The following is an 18,118-nucleotide window of genomic DNA, read 5'->3' on the forward strand; positions in this document are numbered from 1 at the left end:
TGGTAACTGCTTCCTGTTAGTTGTATCCATTAATTATCGTTGTCATCATTATTTTACTTTTTACCTTTCATTAGTCAATAAGGAATGCTTTCTCTTTTTATTTATTTACTTTTTTAAATCCAGGCTGATAGCAGGATTAATGGCAGGTTGTACAATGTGTATTTTTGCTAACTAGGTTTAGCATCTGAATGCATTTCAGTATTATTTTATTTGATTTGGTGAATTTGTGCTGTTCACTGAGCTAATGTAGTCTGTAACTTCCCTCACCTCAGTGCCACTGTTCTTGTTCAAGGACGCAGACCATAAGGTAGGATGCATCCTGGCGGGGATAGTCTGTGTGGTGGAGAAGATTTAAGACTTTATAAATACCTCATCATGAGGATTTAAGGACATGAGTGTTTAGACTGGAGAATAATGAGAGTGTTTCTTTCAAAGTGGAATACTTTTTTAAAAATTTCAATTCCAGTGTAATTAACAAACTGCTATATTATTTTCAAGTGTACAATATAGTAACTCCTCTTAACTCAGTGCTCAGTATGAAAAGTGTACTCTTAATCCTCATGACTTATTTCACCCATACCCTCACCCAGCTCTGCTCTGTTAACCATTATTCTCCACAGTTAAGAGTCTGCTCTTTGGTTTGTCTCTCTTTTTCTGTTTTGTTAAATTCTGCATGAGTGAAATCATATATTTGTCTTTAACTTATTTCACTTAGCATTACACACTCTAGATCCATCCACCTTGTTGCAAATGGCAAGATCTCCTTTTTTATGGCTAATATTCCATTGTGCATATATACCATATCTTCTTTATCCATTCCTCTGTTGATGAATACTAGGTTTCTTCCATAATTTGTCTATTGTCAATAATGCTACAATAAACATAGGATTCATATATCTTTTCCAATTATTGTTTTCATATTCTTTGGATAAATACCCCATAGTGAAATTACTGGATCACATGGTAATTCCATTTTTAAGTTTTTGAGGAACGTCCATAGTGTTTTCCAAGGTGGCTGCACCAGTGTGCATTCACACCGGCAGTGCACGAGAGTTCTTTTTTCTCCACATCCACACCAACACTTAACAAGAATATATTTTAAAGCTCCCCCAAAACGTTGTTTTAGATAGTGGCATCTTTCCTCTTACTGTCTTGAGGTTTTTTTGCCCTGTAAAATGATCTAGAACCTTATTACAGTGAGATGGTGTACACCCACAGAATACCTCTTAATGCCTACAGGAGGCTGCAAAGTTGTGTCTTGTTGCAAATGTTGAAAGGGTAAAACATTGAAGATGAACTGGACCCTTGGCTATTACTAGAGAAAGTCTTTCTGAGCTGCTCCCACACAGGGAGGATATTTTGAGGATTCTGATTTGTGTTTGAAAGGATATTGGATTTGTCCCCAAACTCCTCAGAGTATATTCTGTGACACTGGCGGGATCTAAATCCAAAAATTTCTCTGTCATTAGGGTCAGCCCAGCTCTGAATGAGACTATGCAGCACTGGGGTCCCTGAGTGAGTGCCCCTGGTCAGCATTGAATCTGACCTTCAGTAGTTCCATCCCCAGAGGGAATACTGGGCTCCCTGGAGAGAGAAAGCTCTACCTTTGTCCATGGATGCTTTGGCCTTGCTCCATTCCTTAAATCCAACTGACCACGGGGTAGAACGTTCTTTTCATTTATTCTACTGTAATGGTGTTTTCATTTAGTCTCTCACTCAAATCTATATGTAGCCAAAAACTACCTCTAACTCCGTTATCTATTACAATGGTACTGTGTATGTTGTCAGGCCCATTAGGTGATATTTTTGAGCATTTTAAGGAAACAGAGTAAGATACTTCCCTATAATGAGCACATATAATTTTGAACAAGGATCAGTATTTTCCACAATTGAAAACTGTCACTTTGCCTGGCAGTTAAAACACGGGAATCTAAAACTGAGTGAGATCAGTTTGAATCAGTTATTACTCAAAAATGTATATACAACAAGACTTCACGTACCTAATGCCGCAAACCCCAACACTCTCAAAGGTGTTCTAAAACTACTGTGACTCTGACAAAGTAAACAGATAAAGATTTATGTCTGCAGTTGTGAAAACACAACTTGGTTAATGAGGCTTTGGTATTAACCAACTAAAAGACCACAAGATGGCAGGGTTTCTCTAAGAGGCTCACATAGATCTTTAAAGAGTACATTGATGTGAGAAAATTGAAGTGGAACTCAATACAGTAAGAGGATATTTTGAATCCACTCAGAAGTGTGTGACCCAGAATGCAGTGATTCAAAGTCATATAACTTACTGAATTCCAGAAAATAACTTAGAAAATTTCTTAAGGGTTAATTTAATCATTTATTTTGCAGAAAGAGTGTGAGACACTATGCAGGACTTAGAACAGGACGTTATTCATTCCAGCCATATGGATGGATATTATTTATAAAACAAGCTCCAGAATATACACCTCTGTGGGTCAGCACAAAGCCAGACTGGTTTTCTCTATCTTCTAATTCTTTGGCACATTTCAGAGTTTAATCCTGATGGTGGCACAGAGTCCTCAAGAAAAGCATAAATTATGTATACATAGAATTTTCTAAAGGTGGATACATGTATGCTACATTTTAGAACTTACACTGAACAGAATCTGAATGAAGCAGGCTTTTGATATCGCAAATACCTCTTTTCTACTGGGCTGCAGAATGTTAGATTACTCTTAATAAATAATTGCCCCAGCTAAAGATAAAATGATGACCAATGCCATCAACAGGAGATGGATGAATGGATGATAGTTTTACGAATCATGAGTTGTTTGCATTTCCTATGAATAATTAAAGGATGTGCTAGTATCTTTTTTTAATTCAATAAATATTTATTGAACACTTGGCATATATAAATATATAAAGTATTTGCTGAGTCTTTAGATCTATGTCTTTTACTGAATAAGAAATTGGAAAGAAGAGAGCTCAGATTATTCTAGACCATTAACAAACTTTTTTGTTTGTTGGCTTATCATTTGGAATTAAGCCAGAATAAAATACATTGTTTAATTGAATTAACATTTATAAACTGAGAAACCAATGGGAGATACTTGAGTAATTTGGGTTTTGAGAAATATTAAATTAAAATAGAAACTAGGAGTCATTTTCATCCACCTCATCAGTTTTAGGTAAGTCATTCTGTTATCTTTGCTTGCTGGTGGCATTTAGCTTGGAGCCATTTCATCATGGGCCCAATAAATGCTTGGATTATAGTGAATGACTGGTTTTGGAGCTGTAAGTGCCTAACACAGATGATCACTAAGCCATCATGGTGAAGCATGGTTGCTGCAGGTCCATAATTCAAGTGGGTCTTCACTCCAGACTGGTAGGTTCATACCTGCATGAGTTAGCATGTAAACAATTTTCAGCAAAGATGGTATCTCTTCACTCATTTTTAAAGTATTTGATGGGAATAGTAAGCATGAAGGGATGTGGGCTGTACTCAAAGACTGATGGAATCTCATTCATTCCTGATGAATTAACTAGAAAGACTTTCTTCTGTTTAGTATATTTTCAGCTTTATGGTGATTTAGGCAAGTTATTGAGGGTAGTTATTGGGTAGGGTAGAGAAATCATCTGATTAGGAAAAGGAAATATGGAGATTTTGTTTTGTTTTATTATTATTTATTTATTTAAAGAGAGAAGGAGTGGGAGTGGAGGGGGGCAGAGGGAGAAGGAGAGAGAATCATAAGCAGGCTGCATGCCCATCACAGAGCCTGGCACAGGGCTCCATCTCACAGTCCTGAGATTGTGACCTAAGCCAAAATCAAGAGTCAGACGCTTAACCTACTGAGTCATCCAGGCACCCCAGTGTGGAGACATTTTAAATGACTGATGTTCTGTAAGTAGTAATTTAGTTCCACTTAAAAATTAACAAAGGGTGGGGTGCCTGGGTGGCTCAGTCCGTTTAAGAGACTGCCTTCGGCTCAGGTCATGATCTGGAATGGAGCCCTGCATCCGGCTCCCTGCTCGACAGGAGGCCTGTTTCTCCCTCTCCCACTCCCTCTGCTTGTGTTCCTTTTCTCACTGTGTGTGTCTCTCTCTGTCAAATAAATAAATGAAATCTTTTAAAAAAATTGACAAGAAGATCTTTAAAATCTTTTTTTAAATTTATTTAAAAAATAAATAAAATCTTTAAAAAGAAATTTGATTTTTTTGTGGATGCCACATGATGAGTAAAAATTGAGGTATATGGAATTATTAGGGGAGAATGACCAAAAAGAATCTGTCATGATGAAAGAAGGGTCTAGAAAAATAATTCTGCCAGAGTTCTACCAGATCATAAACAAAGAAATATAACTCTTAATAGATATGACCTTCATTAGTACCCTCCAATTTTTAATGTTGTAAAATTTGACTTTTCCTTGAAGAATTACATAAATGCAGATGGGGTGAACTTTGTGGGAACTCATACATGTAGAAACAGTTAGCAGACTTCAGCTCTAGCAAAGGAGGGAGATTCAAACGTGTTTGGTAATAAATATTTATTCCTTCTGATTACAGCATCTTCACAACTATTTCACAGTGACCCTTGGAATTCCTGCTTGGTGTTCTTACGTCTTTTTCGTCATGGCTACCTTGATTTTTGGCCTTTTCTTGGGTCTGGTAAGAGATAATGCCATTTTTTCTCTTCCACATGGGTTTTATGCAAAACTAGAAAGCAGTCAAGAAAGAAAAGGTGCATAAACAAGTATCATTTTGTGTATGATCTAAATTTACTTTTTTGATACTAATTTCAGTGGTAATTTGAGAAAAATGGAAAGTTCATTAAATTATTATCTCCTAATACTAACCTAAAATATTGTGAGAATGTGTGCTGCCTAGTCAGTTTCCAAGGCAACCAAGTCAGCTGTGATTTCACACATTGCTTCCTTGATTGGAACACTGTGGTGATGAGGCCAAATCTGTGAATTTGTTCCTTGAGAGAACAAGGTGATTTTTTCTTGCTCATATCCCGCAACTGAACCTTTAATCCTGACCTGCTGCTTATACATACAGTTTGGTTATCCTAAGGTGGATTTTGTGAGATAAGATACATAAAAAACACAGTCCTTATTATGAGAAAAAAATAAGATGCAAAGCACATTACCACGTCTTCTTTAAGTATGAAAATTAGTACCTAGCAGGTATTTGCATTTTCTCCATAGATGTTTTGGGTAAGAATTAAAATCATAAATTTGTTTATTTAACTATATAAGCAACTGTAAGAGTTTTGGCAATGTTTTACTCTTTTACATAATTTTTAATCTTTCTTTTATCCATACTGGATCAATATGATCAAGTTTTAAACTCTAATTAAGGAGTTCTTAAAAACCATTGTGCTATATATTAATCACAAACCCCTAAATACTGTATGATAGGAATAATTGATGATTACTAAAAATTTATATAAAAGGACAGACATTGAAGTTAGATTATCTTCAAGTCTATCCTTACATTGTATAATGCATTTCAGCTTTTTAGTAAGTTCTTCTTTAAAAATAAGCTTAAAATGTTAGCAATAGCCTGTGTGTGTGTGTGTGTGTGTGTGTGTGTGTATAGCTATATATTGATATATAACTTGTTATGACAAAGCTGTACTTCAAGAAGCCAAGGAGGCTTGATTTTATTTTGCTGCAAATATGCTTACTTCATGCTATGGCTTATATCTGAGATCTGACTGCTGGTGTTAACTCCACAGGTGGGAATGGAACTCAAGATATGTCATTCATTAGGTCACATTAATCTTATTTCTAACCAATGTGACCCTGATGGTCTGGCCTAAAAGGATTTGACTTTGGATGTAAATCTGACTGGATATAAATATGCTTCTCTCATCTACTGTCTGGTGCTAGATTTTTCTAGCAGTGTATTTTAGAGCCCATGAATATGAGGCTTTTGAAGGGGGAATACCATGAAATCCTGGGTTGTTCTCAGTTGGAGTTGTAGAGAATGTAGGCTGTGTGTTAACCTATTGAAAGACCACTGGAAAGTCTTCTCAGCATCAAGAGTTTTTGAATTTTATCTTTGAGGTTAACTTTAAGTTCAAGAAATCAGGTCAGGCCTATGTCCTAAGTTCATTCAGAAACTTTGATTTAAATAGTTCAGAAAGGTTGTTAAGATTTGGCCTGAAGAAAGAAGAAAGTTGATTCTAGACTATTCAAGTGATTAAAGGATATAGAATACTATTCCTTAAAGGAAGTTGGGAGGAGAGCTTTCTTTAACAAAAGGATAATGATTTCAAAGCAGTAAGAGTCATACATTTTCTGGTAATCCATTTCCATAAAATACCAAACATTTATCTCTGATTCCTTTTCTACAACTGTAATATATATTTTAAAAAGTGCACAACAGCTAGAATTTTAGCCTTCAGGAAGGTCTGCAGCTGTGCCTTCTGTGCTCTGTGGCACCTTTGCCATTAACTGAGGGCTGAAAGCAGAGCCCAGGTGTGCAGTCGTATGGAGCTTGGTCCTGGTGTCCCTGGAAGTTCTTCTCTCTATGAATCTTTCTAGAGTTTAACTTACAGAGTGGCCAGCAGGAGCATGGTATTTTCCATAGAGGAGTGATTTCCTGATCAAATTACTGTTCCCCATAAGCCTAACTATTCTGTTTCCTACTTTTTCCTAATTTTAAAAAGATGAGAAGTCAAAACAAGCCTGCTAGTTTGGATTTTTGTTTGTTTTCTTGGTTGAACCTCGTTACAACTAAAATATGTTACTAAATGTTATTTTTCACCTGTAAACAAAGTTCTCAACCTCTAAATCTTACTCTAGTGCAGTTTTGTTTGTTTGTTTTGTTTTTGTTTTTTTCAGTTCTGAGCCATCTGTAAACTTGGTATTTGCTGAGGATCCTGCCAAACTTCTGGGGGTGGGGCCTGGTGCACCCAATTGCACCTCTCCTGGCAGGGCTCAGTGGAAGCTCCTACCCTTTGCTCCATGGGACTTTTGTTCCCTGAAGGCTGTTCACACCACTTTAGGGGATGAAAAAAAAAGTAACAAATGGCAGCTCCCTGATCTCCAGCCCACAGGCTGAAAGATCACTGCCCCTTCTCTTCAGTGCACCCTCAGGGAAAGGCAGTCAATCCCTTTTGTGTGCGCCAGACTCCTGGACGCCAGACTCCTGGACTCCTAGGGTGCTTGCCCCTCCAGACCCTCCTGGTAGGGAAGAGTGTCCCTCCCACCCACCCCCACCCCCAGGCCTGGCCACTGCTCTGGAGCATTTGCCTTATGGCTCGGCCCCATAGTGCTCCTCCCTGGGGAAGGAGCCAGATCTCGCAGGAGTTGTCACTTGCTTGGACCCCTGCTTGGTGAGTGGTCCCCTGATGGTCAATTTGGTGTAGCTTAGAAGAGCTGGCAGCTGGTGCTACCCACCCACTCTGGACCATGTCCATGGCCTTAAAAGCTGCCTCCTTCAAGTGGCCATTCTTGATCCTTCCCAAACCTAGAACTGGTTGTCGTATCTGTATCTCGTGAATATCTGTCAAAGTGCTTTATTCATTTTTTCTTATGGAATTCATGTTCTATATTGCTTTATAATTAAATCACCATTTTTTCCTTTTTTTTTTTTAACTTCTCCCTGCAGAAGTTGACATGATACCTGGAACCTAATGAACCAAATTTTGAGTAAAAAATGAATATACAGATGATAATAACTCTGAACACAAAGTAGGGTACTCATCTGATGTTTATGAAGTTGAATCAAAAGTACTATGACTTCTTTAGGTTCTTTAACATTTTAAAGCACCTTTTAAAACACTAATGTATGAAGTAGTAGTATTATTTTAAAGCCCTGCAATTATTCAAAGTAAAGGCACAGTCCAGGAGTTAGCTAGGTCCAAGAAGTGGATTGCCCTTCTAAACAGGCAGCTTCTCTCTGGGTGGATGTTTGTGTTGTGGGGTGCTGTAGGGGAAGGTGTGAAGAATGACTGCAGCTTATTCCCAGTCAGAGAACTGTGCCCTTTTTGACACAATCTGTAGCCTCATCACCGTGGCCCATGCCAGTCCGGGCGCGGAACAGAGATTGGGCGGAACCTGCCTCCAAGGAGCTTGTAGTTTACAAAGGGAGAGGGATGCATATAGCAAGTAGAAAGTGAGTCATGCTGCAGTAAGGTTGAAGACGAAGCCAAGGCAATCACTGTCTAAAATAGAGTTTAGTTCATATCATCAATGACTTTTCTCACAATTTATTTCTGTAGAAATTTCTTATGGTACTCTTAAGAATTCTAGCCCCTGACATCATCTTTTATTCAGTCAGTGGTTACCCATGGGTGAGAGGCAGCCATATGCAGACTAATTTTGTTTGGCCAGAGGAGTGTTTTTTTAAAAGACCATTTTAGGCTTGGCTGAGAGTATCTATTTTCTTATACCTGTTTGATATACCTATTTTTAATGGGCTCTCTATAGACATTTGACTTTGTGATCCCTGACTCCTGTTATATATTCATAATATTTTCCTACATTGTTTCATTTAAAAAATAGAAGATTCTTAATTGTATCCATGTCTTTTTTGAGGACTTTTGACCAACTGCTAATTAATTGTCTCTGAATGTCTGGTTCAAGAACCAAGGCCTACATTTGAGGTTCTTTACATTTGAGGTAATAAATATCTAGTCACTGTAAAACCACATTTTTCCCTCCAGGTCCTGGTGGTAATATCAGAATGTTTCTATCTACCATTTCCAAAGCATTTATCTGAACACACTGGTAAGTATGACAAACTCATGTGAATAGAGTATTTTTGGAATTCTGTGGTGTACCCTTTTGTGCTCAAAGAGATACTAGATTCTTCCCCTGTAATTCAGTAGGTATCCAAACCATCACCACTACCAAATTCTTTGAAATGTATTCTCTACATCAGATTTGAACAAAGGTTCTTTTTTTTTTTTTTCTTAAATTAGGGAATACTTCATTTTGGCAATTGTTTTTTCCCTTTAAGTGTATGCCCTTCATCAGTTAGTTGATACCTTTTCCTTCATTCAAACTGGAATGAAGGAGGGGAATTCATATTTATTGAGTCTCAACTGTGTACCATTAACTCTCCTAAGTCCTATAAGAACAGTTTTCCCAAATCCTTGCACTACCCCACACCATTTGTGGGACTCAAGAGCCTTGGGTTGGCATGCTTTTATTCCTAGTTTTGAGACTCTGCGTGAAGACTTTTATGAGACTTTATAATTGTTGCATTTTATGTGGGAGTTTAAATAAACTTCTGTTTCTTTTGAGTTCTTGAAGTTGTGAAGGCTTGGAGGCTTTCATAGATAATTAGAAAATATATTGCGTTTAGAATTCTTAAAAATCACAGAAATACAGTTTAAAGTAACTTAGGAAAAAAAGGAAAATTTATTAACACATAATTGCAAGATCCAGGGATTTCTGGCTTCAAGCACACCCCAAGGGATGTTGGGTTTCCGCTTCTAGGTGGCTGATTCAGGGGCTGTCAACAACCCTAACTCGCATATTATCAGCTGAACAAATCCTTTGGGAAGACAGAAGGCTTATCCCCTTGACTCTGGCTGAAAGCTCCTGGGAAGTCCTGTGATTGGCTTGACTTAAGTCACATTTCTCAACCAATCACCTGACTAGTGGGTGGGTCACAGAGTGTTCTGTAAGGTACCAAATACAAAGCATGAAGGAACCTTTGCCCTCTGTTCTTTACCAAAGTCAGCAGGGCCAGGGAAATCTCCAGACAGGATCAGGGAAGCCCCGGATGGAGGTAGGACACCATCAGCTGAGGTCCATGCTGTGGACTAGCACAGCTTCAGATTGGAGAAAACTGTCACGTACCCCCCCATACCCCCAACCCCGGCTTCATTTCACGACTAAACACCCTCGATGGCCTGCTGAGTGATCAGTTTATTGAGAGGATGTTCCCTTCTGTTCCCTCCACAGAGCAGACCCGGAAGTCAGAGGAGGCTCACAAAGCCGAACAGCCGCAGGACGCAGAGGAGGAAAAAGATGATTCGAATGAAGAAGAAAACAAGGACAGCCTTGTAGATGATGAAGAAGAAAAAGAAGACCTTGCTGATGAGGACGAAGTAGAGGAGGACGAGGAGGAGGACGGCTCGGTCGCCCTCGCGGAGGAGGAGAGGAATGACGCCCAGGACCAGGGGCCCCTGAGGGAGGCCCAGGAGGAGGGCGAAGCTGAGCCTAAGGAAGACTTGCCTGAGCCGCCCGGCGCCGCCCACACTGAGGTGGCGGAAGATACACTGAGGCAGCGCAAAAGCCAGCACGCCGCAAAGGGACCACAGGTCTAATGACAGTATTTCCGAGCATTCAGACCGAAGGAGTAGGTCCGCTTCCCTCGGGTCTGCAGTGTAAATCAAATCCTTATTTTTTCCTGAATGAGCAAGCTTCTCTTAAAAAAGCGATCTCTAGTCATGTAGTCTCTGGCATTGAGCCTCATGTAGGTTAATGAGAGCGTTTCAGGCATGACAATCAGGAAAGGGAGAGACAAACCGGGTGTGGGGATCTGTCCGGGGACTTGGGATGGGCACACCTTCACTGGCTTGAGGCTAGAGAGTCCTGACCAGGGAAAGCAGCCCGCAGGCGCCATAACACGAAAGCCAAGCACCACGACCATCCTCACAGCACATGGGAGGGAGTTCTTGCAGAAGTCTTCTGTGTTAGTATTTTGTTTTTGTCAAACTGTAAGAGATATCAGCCACGCGGTGCGGAAACGCTTTTCCAGAGATAGAAACCGTGAGGGCCCTGGATATTATGGTAGAAGAGAGCTTGGACGCCATCCAACTCTCCGATCCTCCTTTGTTAGGATTTACTTCTTACCTTTAGTATTTACAACTTTCCCACCACGGGCCTGCAGGCGCCCCACGCTCTTCACAATACTTCCTCAGTGAGCGGCCTCCGGCAGCCGCCGCTTCCCATCAGCCGCCTTCATTCTGACTTGAGGGTTTACATAATCCAGAACCAAAGCCCACGGAGCCGTGACTGCCAAGCGTCTTGAATGAAATGTTGTAACCTTTGGAGATTCAAAAGGGAAGCAGGGATTTTACAGGAGAGATTTTTGTTGTTGTTTGCCAAAACGTAGTAATTTTTTTTTTCCAAAAGATTCCTTTAGCAATATTCTTTTTGAAGCCAGAAGTGCCCTAAGTGTTGCCCAGGACAAGGTTGTCTTGTGAAGAGAACTTGAATACTTTGTTGTTTTGCTTCCATCTCAAGGGGTTCCCTGGCTCTTGAACCACTTTAATATTAACTGCAAAACCATTTCTGGTTTTCTTTCAGTGATGTGCTTTTGGTGAAAGAATTAATGAAAGTGAATATCTGGAAATGAAAGATTTGGTTTCGTTTCCTTCTTCCTTAATCTTGTAAAGAATTTTATCCCTGTAAATCTCTCAATACTCAATCTACTAAAAGTACCCAAGGGGCCCGATTTCTTTTAAAGAATCCATCCATCTACTTCTGCCTTACCTGATTTATGTCTTAGAATAAATTCATAAAATTAGATTCCAAGCTTATGAAAGATGTCTAAAGTTGATCCTACACCCCTTGGGTCCAGACAGAAAAACAAGTAATACAGGTTTATGAAATTCAAAAAGTTTCTGTCATCTTTATAAAGAAATATGCAATATACTCCTGTCTGGCTGTTTTGATAACCCTTACCTTGTATTAACTTTGAACACAGGCTCCCTAGAGGAGGGGGAGGTGCTGAGACCCTCCACCCTCGAGTGGCTGAATGGGCCTGTTGCAAGCCTCACACAAAGGGAGTTTTTATTCTGACAGAGTCCAATTTTTAGAGATGGTTATTTTTCATCTTTCTAACTCCGTTACCTGACAGTCTCATCCCCCAGTACTATGAAGTTCATGAGGAGTCGCCAATAGTTTTTCTCTTCGCAGCAACAGCACCTTGAGTTTGAGGCCATCACAGAACTGACAGACTGGGAAAACCTTGACTTTGGCTCATTTCCTACCCCTCCTGCCATGTACGTCTCTAACACATCCTCAGCCCAAGCACCATGGTTCTGATGGTGGCAGCTCCATCTCCCTGATCATGGAAAGCTTTTCTGGTTCATTGCTGAGCGGAGCCTGTGCTTCTCTCACTGGATTTCTTTCTCCTATAATCAGCTGAAACAAAGTTTTCAAAGATCATTAAGTTCAAGTTCAGAGGTATGGAATAAAGTTTTCATAGTTTGGCTTTTCTGCATAATACCTCCCCCCTTTCCCACTCCTCATATTAAAAAAAAAAAAAAAAGTTTTTAAAGTGGAGTATTTGACCAAAAGGGAAGGAATGAAGAAATAAAATCTATTTTTGCTTTTTATGAACATAAGGCCAATTTTCTACTGGACCCCAAATAATACCTAATTATACAACAAGAGAAATGTATGTTCTTTCTCAACAATACTTAAAAAAAAAATCGGAGGAAGAGGAGAAAACAGCTTAGAGAAGAAGATCCACGAAAAATTGAAGCTTCTGTGGCTATAGGAACCATTTTTTTTTTTTTAATATCCTGGCAAAAAGTGGGGTTTTTACTAAATGGCTGGAAAAGTACACATCTAATTTAATTTCTTTTCACTTACGGCCTGTAGGTTTGTTTCCAGTATTTACTGAATAAAAAACTACAGGGAAAAATGTCAACCTAAAATAATTTGAAATTACATTAACATTCCAATAGGCTTTTATGGATTTTTTTTCCTGGAGATAATCTATTTAATCCAGAAGTCAAATGTGTGGAAACATGATTTTGATTAAAAAAATAAAAAATAATCATGCTTCCCTATGTTGCAATATCAGTTTTCTAATTATAGAAAAGTATTTTATGTAAATCAAAATTAGGAAAATTAAATAAAAGTGACTATAGACTGTACTGGGGTGCAGTGTGTTTTGCATGAGTAGTTGGAGCAGGGTTCTTTTCTCTGATGAGAGGGAAAATCTGAAACTTCTAGCTACCTTTTATTAGTTTGTTTTATCATTCATCTCTTGCTAGATCTGCTCTACCACCCCAGCTTGCTTAGAGATCTCCTATTGGAGCTATGGATAGGCAATCCCACTTCTTTCTTTTTCTTTGAAGTCTAAGCACTGAATGGGGTAACAGGCAGTACTCATTCACTTCACAGGTCCCTAAACCTCACCTCACGGGTGCACACTTACACCTTATCTGGTGTGTAAGGGCCCAGTTAGCACAGGCCTCTCTAACTACAAAAAGAAATCCAAACTAACGACTGTAATAAAAAGTAAAGAAGCTTTAGCCAGGTTGGCTTTTAGCAGGGGAGAAAGTCAAATTTTGACCTTTTTATGGCCCAAATCCTGGTTGATAACTACAGCATTGCTGCGTGATTTGAGGATATGTAAGTCTGCAGAGCCGGCATCCTGTAAGACCTTTGGGAAAGGATGAGAAAAAATGTCTTCAAAGGCGAGCACTTAGCCTTTATGTTTTTTTACAACCAAGTCTTTAAGAGTGGAGCCTGTATGCTGCTTTCCAGGATGGCAAACATCAAAGAGCCCAAATATATGTGAACAATAAGGTCCACCGAAGATTTCAGTATAAAATGTTAAATTGGTATGAATTCAGGGAGAGAAAGAAGGGAAAGATTGGTGCTTTCGCTAATGTGTATCAACTCATCTCTGTCCAGCTCAGTATTGAAGTGTTATTTCTGCCAGTATTATAAGTGTGTAACAGACCCATCCTGTCAAATACAACATTTTGAAAAGTATTCATGTGAATCTTTTGTGCCAACGGAAAAGTTCCTTCTTGTTCAGCATTGTTACCTTAGTCTGATGTTTCAATCCTCTTCAGATCAGTTCCTCTTGAAAAACCAAATGATGATGAACCTTGATGGGGCAACCTTTTGAGCAGCTTTTCTGAACCAGGAGATTTGGTTAGAAGGCCTTTGGTGGTTTCAGACCGGCACATGGCCTTCAGATGGCTTCTTCTTGGTCAAGTTTCGTGGGAACTGTGCCCCTGCAAATGTGTGACTCAGATCATTTTCACATGTTTCTGATGTAGTTTCGTTGTATTTGTTACTAAATAGCTTCTTTGTGCAAATGCAGTTTTTACACTAAAAATGCTGTTTATTTGTATTGTAATACAGTATAAATTTGTTATTTATATTGTTTGTAATAGTCTTAATTATTTAGCTCAGTGATATTTAATTATGTTTCTCTTCATCCATGTGTTCTTTGCTTCCTCAGAGAGCATCTGCAGCATCTGGAACGGGGAATCAAAATACGAGTCTCGAGCAGTACACTGCTTGAATTACAAATCACCTTATCACAAAATTATATACAGTCTTTGATTATACATGTTTTTATTTTATTGTAAACTTCTGTTTGCATCCAAGCCTAATGATAGTGCTGAGTAAAATCAAAACAGTATATTACTTTTCATAGAAGTATTTTCACGAAAGTCATTTGCCTAGGCAGTAAAAAATACTGCTTTGTTAAAAAAAAATAATTTTCATGTGCCCATCCTCTGTCCAATCTGTTTGCTCCACCATCTTTCTTTTCCTCCCTCCCTCTCTCCCTCCCTCCCTTCCTTCTCTTTGACTTGATGAAATGCAAACCAGGTGCCTTTTAGTTGCTCCAGAAAGTGCTTCAAACCAAGAACAAATGCAAAGATCCAAGATCCTCTTTGTTATAGCCATTGTGTTACCTATAAAAATTCAATGTCACTCACTTCTTAGGTTTCCCTCAGCTCTGAGGTCTAGAGGTGGTCAGGGCTGGTGCAGATGGCTAAGAATGCTGCTAATACTTCAAGACACTGGGACTGACCTGGTCTCCTAAGGCATTCAGAAGACTGGTCTACGCCTAATCCTTCCTATCACCATAGCGTTGGAAAGGCACAAAGGAGAGGAGGTGACTCTCTTAAACCCCCTATGGGACTGAACCATGGATATTGGATTTTCCACTTTTGAAAGATGGTAAGAGGGAAGTGTAGTAAGAAGAAAATGACTGAACTTCCATACCACCCAGTCATTCCCTCAGACAGAATGGCTCAGTAGGCTCATTTTTCTATATAGAGAAGACTATCCATTATGCAGTGTCTCACCATAGGTGAACTTAGTCATGCATCCTTGGTGGGAACAAAACTTGCAGCTTTTGAAGTCAAAAACCCTGAATTGCAAAATGCAATCCCCTGCTTTGGCCCAATCTTGAAGACTCTGGAACATATTCCAAAATAATAGGAATTCTTTCTTAGAACATGTGAATTTCTCAAGATTGATAGCTATTAGAGAGTCTACACTGTGTTAACAGACTCCCAAATCTCAGAGGCTTTAAGAACAAGAATTTTATTTCTGCTTCTCTTAGGTCAGGTTAGCCATCCCAAATAACAGTAGCTATGCTTTGTGCAGGTTTTTCTGGGACCCAAGTCAAGAGAGGCTTTGCTGTAACATGGTGGCTTCAAAGGCAGCTATGGCCATTTTCATTCCATCAGTCTGAAGGGAAGAGCATATGGAAGAGGTCTTCTGGGAGATTTCAAAGCCAGGCTTCCAAGAGGCACACACGCATTACTTCTTTTCTCATTCCTACAAAAGGATCTAGTCACAAAGTCATGGGGTCAAGCCTAACCAAAAGGGAGGCTCAGATATGTCATCTTGCCATGTACTTAAGAAGAGAGAGATTAGAGAGCTGACCTCTTTGCCACAGAGACTTTATTCTACCTACCTGGGTCACCTGCCTGTCTCACAAAGAGTAAGCAACCGAGAAATGTCAGCCACGTGAAAGTGCAGGTGGCAGGAGAGGGAGTGATGCACATGGCCCTGTGCTTTTTGGCTTCCTTCTGGACTTTGCTATATTTGATCTTCAAGATACCAGACTTTTCAAATGATGAGTGGGGTGTTTCAGAGAGTTTATATTTTATTGGGGAAGATGGACATGAATAAGTGGGATAAGAATTACAAAGGGAGAAGTTAAGGGATCTATATGGGCTTATGCAAAAGGAACCTGATCTAGATGAGAGTTTAAGTGGTACATGGGACCAGGAAACATGATGAGGGGTTGCTGAGGCAGAGATGGATTTGGCACCCCTCCAAGACATGTACATGTGTAAGCTGCACACGTGGAAAGATAGGACCAACATTTATCTCAATGGGAGTTTCTTTGCTGAGCCATCAGGATAGATTCTGGGTTTTGGTTTTCCTATTGTATGAGGGAGTGATAGAGAAACAGTTTCTTATTCCTTTACCAGGCTGATGATGTGACTCTCCAAGGAGTATAGCATTTCCAAGACTTACTTGACATGCACTGTTGTAGAACAGAAAATTTGAAAACCCTCCCACTATAACAATTCAAAATGATGGCTAAAATATAACTGACCTCTTTTTAAAGGCCGAGCTGATTGCAAAAGAAAGAATTCACAGTCACCCAAAGCCATGATGTAAAGTGACATGGTAGGGGGACTGCCTTGGTGGGGGTGATGGTGGTGGCAGGGGACAGCTGCTGCCCTGGGTACCCATGGATTTTACTGGCCACAGTGGTCTAGGATTAAGGTCTTGACTCTAGTGAGGTTGGAAGTTGAAACTGAAACTCCATGAACTTCCCAGCTACATCCCCAGTGGGAACACAACAATCTCTTCTCTAGCACAGGGCCACTGCAATAAAGTTCATCCATCTCAACCTGGTCTATGTGTCCAAAACTAGACTTCCCTGAGAAAGTGTAACCATGGGCCTAACTCTTACCTATTGAAGTTTGAATTTACACTAGTTTCATAGTCTCAAAAGTCCATAAACAGAGATTCTAATAAAAAGCTTAATGGGGAAAGGTGACATACTAGCAGAAGCGAGCACTAAACTATGTGCTCTTAGAAATACCCTCAACCTGGCCTTAAGATTCTCATAGATGAAGCCCACTTAATATGAACTCACAATCCAAAATGACAAATTACACAAGGAAACTATTAATCAGCAGAATTAGATTTGCCCTAATCCTTGAAATCCTATCAGATAAAAACATTAAACTCTCACAAATGATTTTTAAAAAAGAGGAACATAAAACACAAAAGAATAAGGTGCTTTCCCCCCCTCAGAATAATGTATTTTAGGGGCATTTGAATGACTCAGTCAGTCATGCCTCTGACTCCTGGTTTGGATTCAGGCCATGATCTCAGGGTTGTGAGATCCAGCCCCCTGTCTGGCTCTGCGCTCAGCACTGAGTCTGCTTGGGATCTTGCCCCTCACTCTCTTTCTGACCCTTCCCATGCTTTCTCTCTCTCTCTAAAATAAAGTCTCTAAAAAAGAGAATAATGTATTTTAGGTTCATGTGTGCTGCATGTTTCAGTAGCTCAATCTTTTTTACTGGCATATCTCGTGTGAATATGTAACACATTTATCCATGTAAGGTGTTTCCCATTTTTGTTTGGCCCTTTGAATCTTCTGACTATGAGGCATTCCCAGAGCTATTTTCTCATAATCTTTGGTAGAAATACTGGAGTGAATGTTAGAAATTTATTCCTTAGGATTTTCCAAGATTTGTTCTCATATCACTAGCAAGCAATGTGTATTACCTTTGTCAGGAGAAGATGCTTGAGAAAACAGATGTGGTGCAGGTCTCCCTGGGTTGAATTCTGGGTCCACTACTTGCCAGTGATGTGAACTTGAGCAAGTTACCTAACTTCTCTGTGCCCCATCTTTATAGTGGGGTGATAAGGGACTTCCACATCCATTAATGAAGCTTTAGATAATTTTAAACAACCTTCCTAAATAGAACAACTAGAAAAGCTACTCTAAAATACACACACATACATATACATATATTTATTTATTATATATTTTATATAGTTATATATACATATATATTTATATATGTGTATGTTAAGATATTAATATAAATTTTAGACACACACACACACAGTGCTTGAAGGCATCACCATTTACCAGATGGTGAAGGAGTACCAGGCCAGAATCTAGGGGAGATTGAAAGGTCAGAAATGCCAGGCTGGTGTTCAGGGCTGCTTGTCTGGGGGGGAATTTGTTGTTTCTAGGAGCAGGGGTAGAGAGTGTGCTGAGAGGCTGAGTGTTGCTTTTGACAACTTTGGCTGGCTGAGGGAACAGGGATTGGCTGAGGATGGGAGGGCCTCTGAAACTCCTTGTTTGGGTTGGGTCTCTGAAAGAACGCACACTAAGGATGAACCAGGAGTAGACTGGCCCCACAGCTCAG

General features: G+C 39.6%; 1 protein-coding gene across 1 annotated transcript in view; it reads left to right on the forward strand.

The window, feature by feature from the left end:
* LOC132008178 (thioredoxin-related transmembrane protein 4-like) overlaps positions 1-14,071 on the forward strand; it is a 42,643-nt gene extending 28,572 nt beyond the window's left edge. Inside the window, exons 6-8 of the mRNA XM_059386599.1 lie at positions 4,537-4,638; positions 8,651-8,714; positions 9,900-14,071. Of these exons, the coding sequence (XP_059242582.1) occupies positions 4,537-4,638; positions 8,651-8,714; positions 9,900-10,264 (531 nt within the window). The 3' untranslated portion in view covers positions 10,265-14,071. The remainder of the gene's footprint in view (positions 1-4,536; positions 4,639-8,650; positions 8,715-9,899) is intronic.
* The last annotated feature ends 4,047 nt before the right edge of the window (positions 14,072-18,118 follow it).

The sequence above is a fragment of the Mustela nigripes genome, unplaced genomic scaffold (assembly GCF_022355385.1).
Source record: "Mustela nigripes isolate SB6536 unplaced genomic scaffold, MUSNIG.SB6536 HiC_scaffold_75, whole genome shotgun sequence".
Lineage (NCBI taxonomy): Eukaryota > Metazoa > Chordata > Mammalia > Carnivora > Mustelidae > Mustela > Mustela nigripes.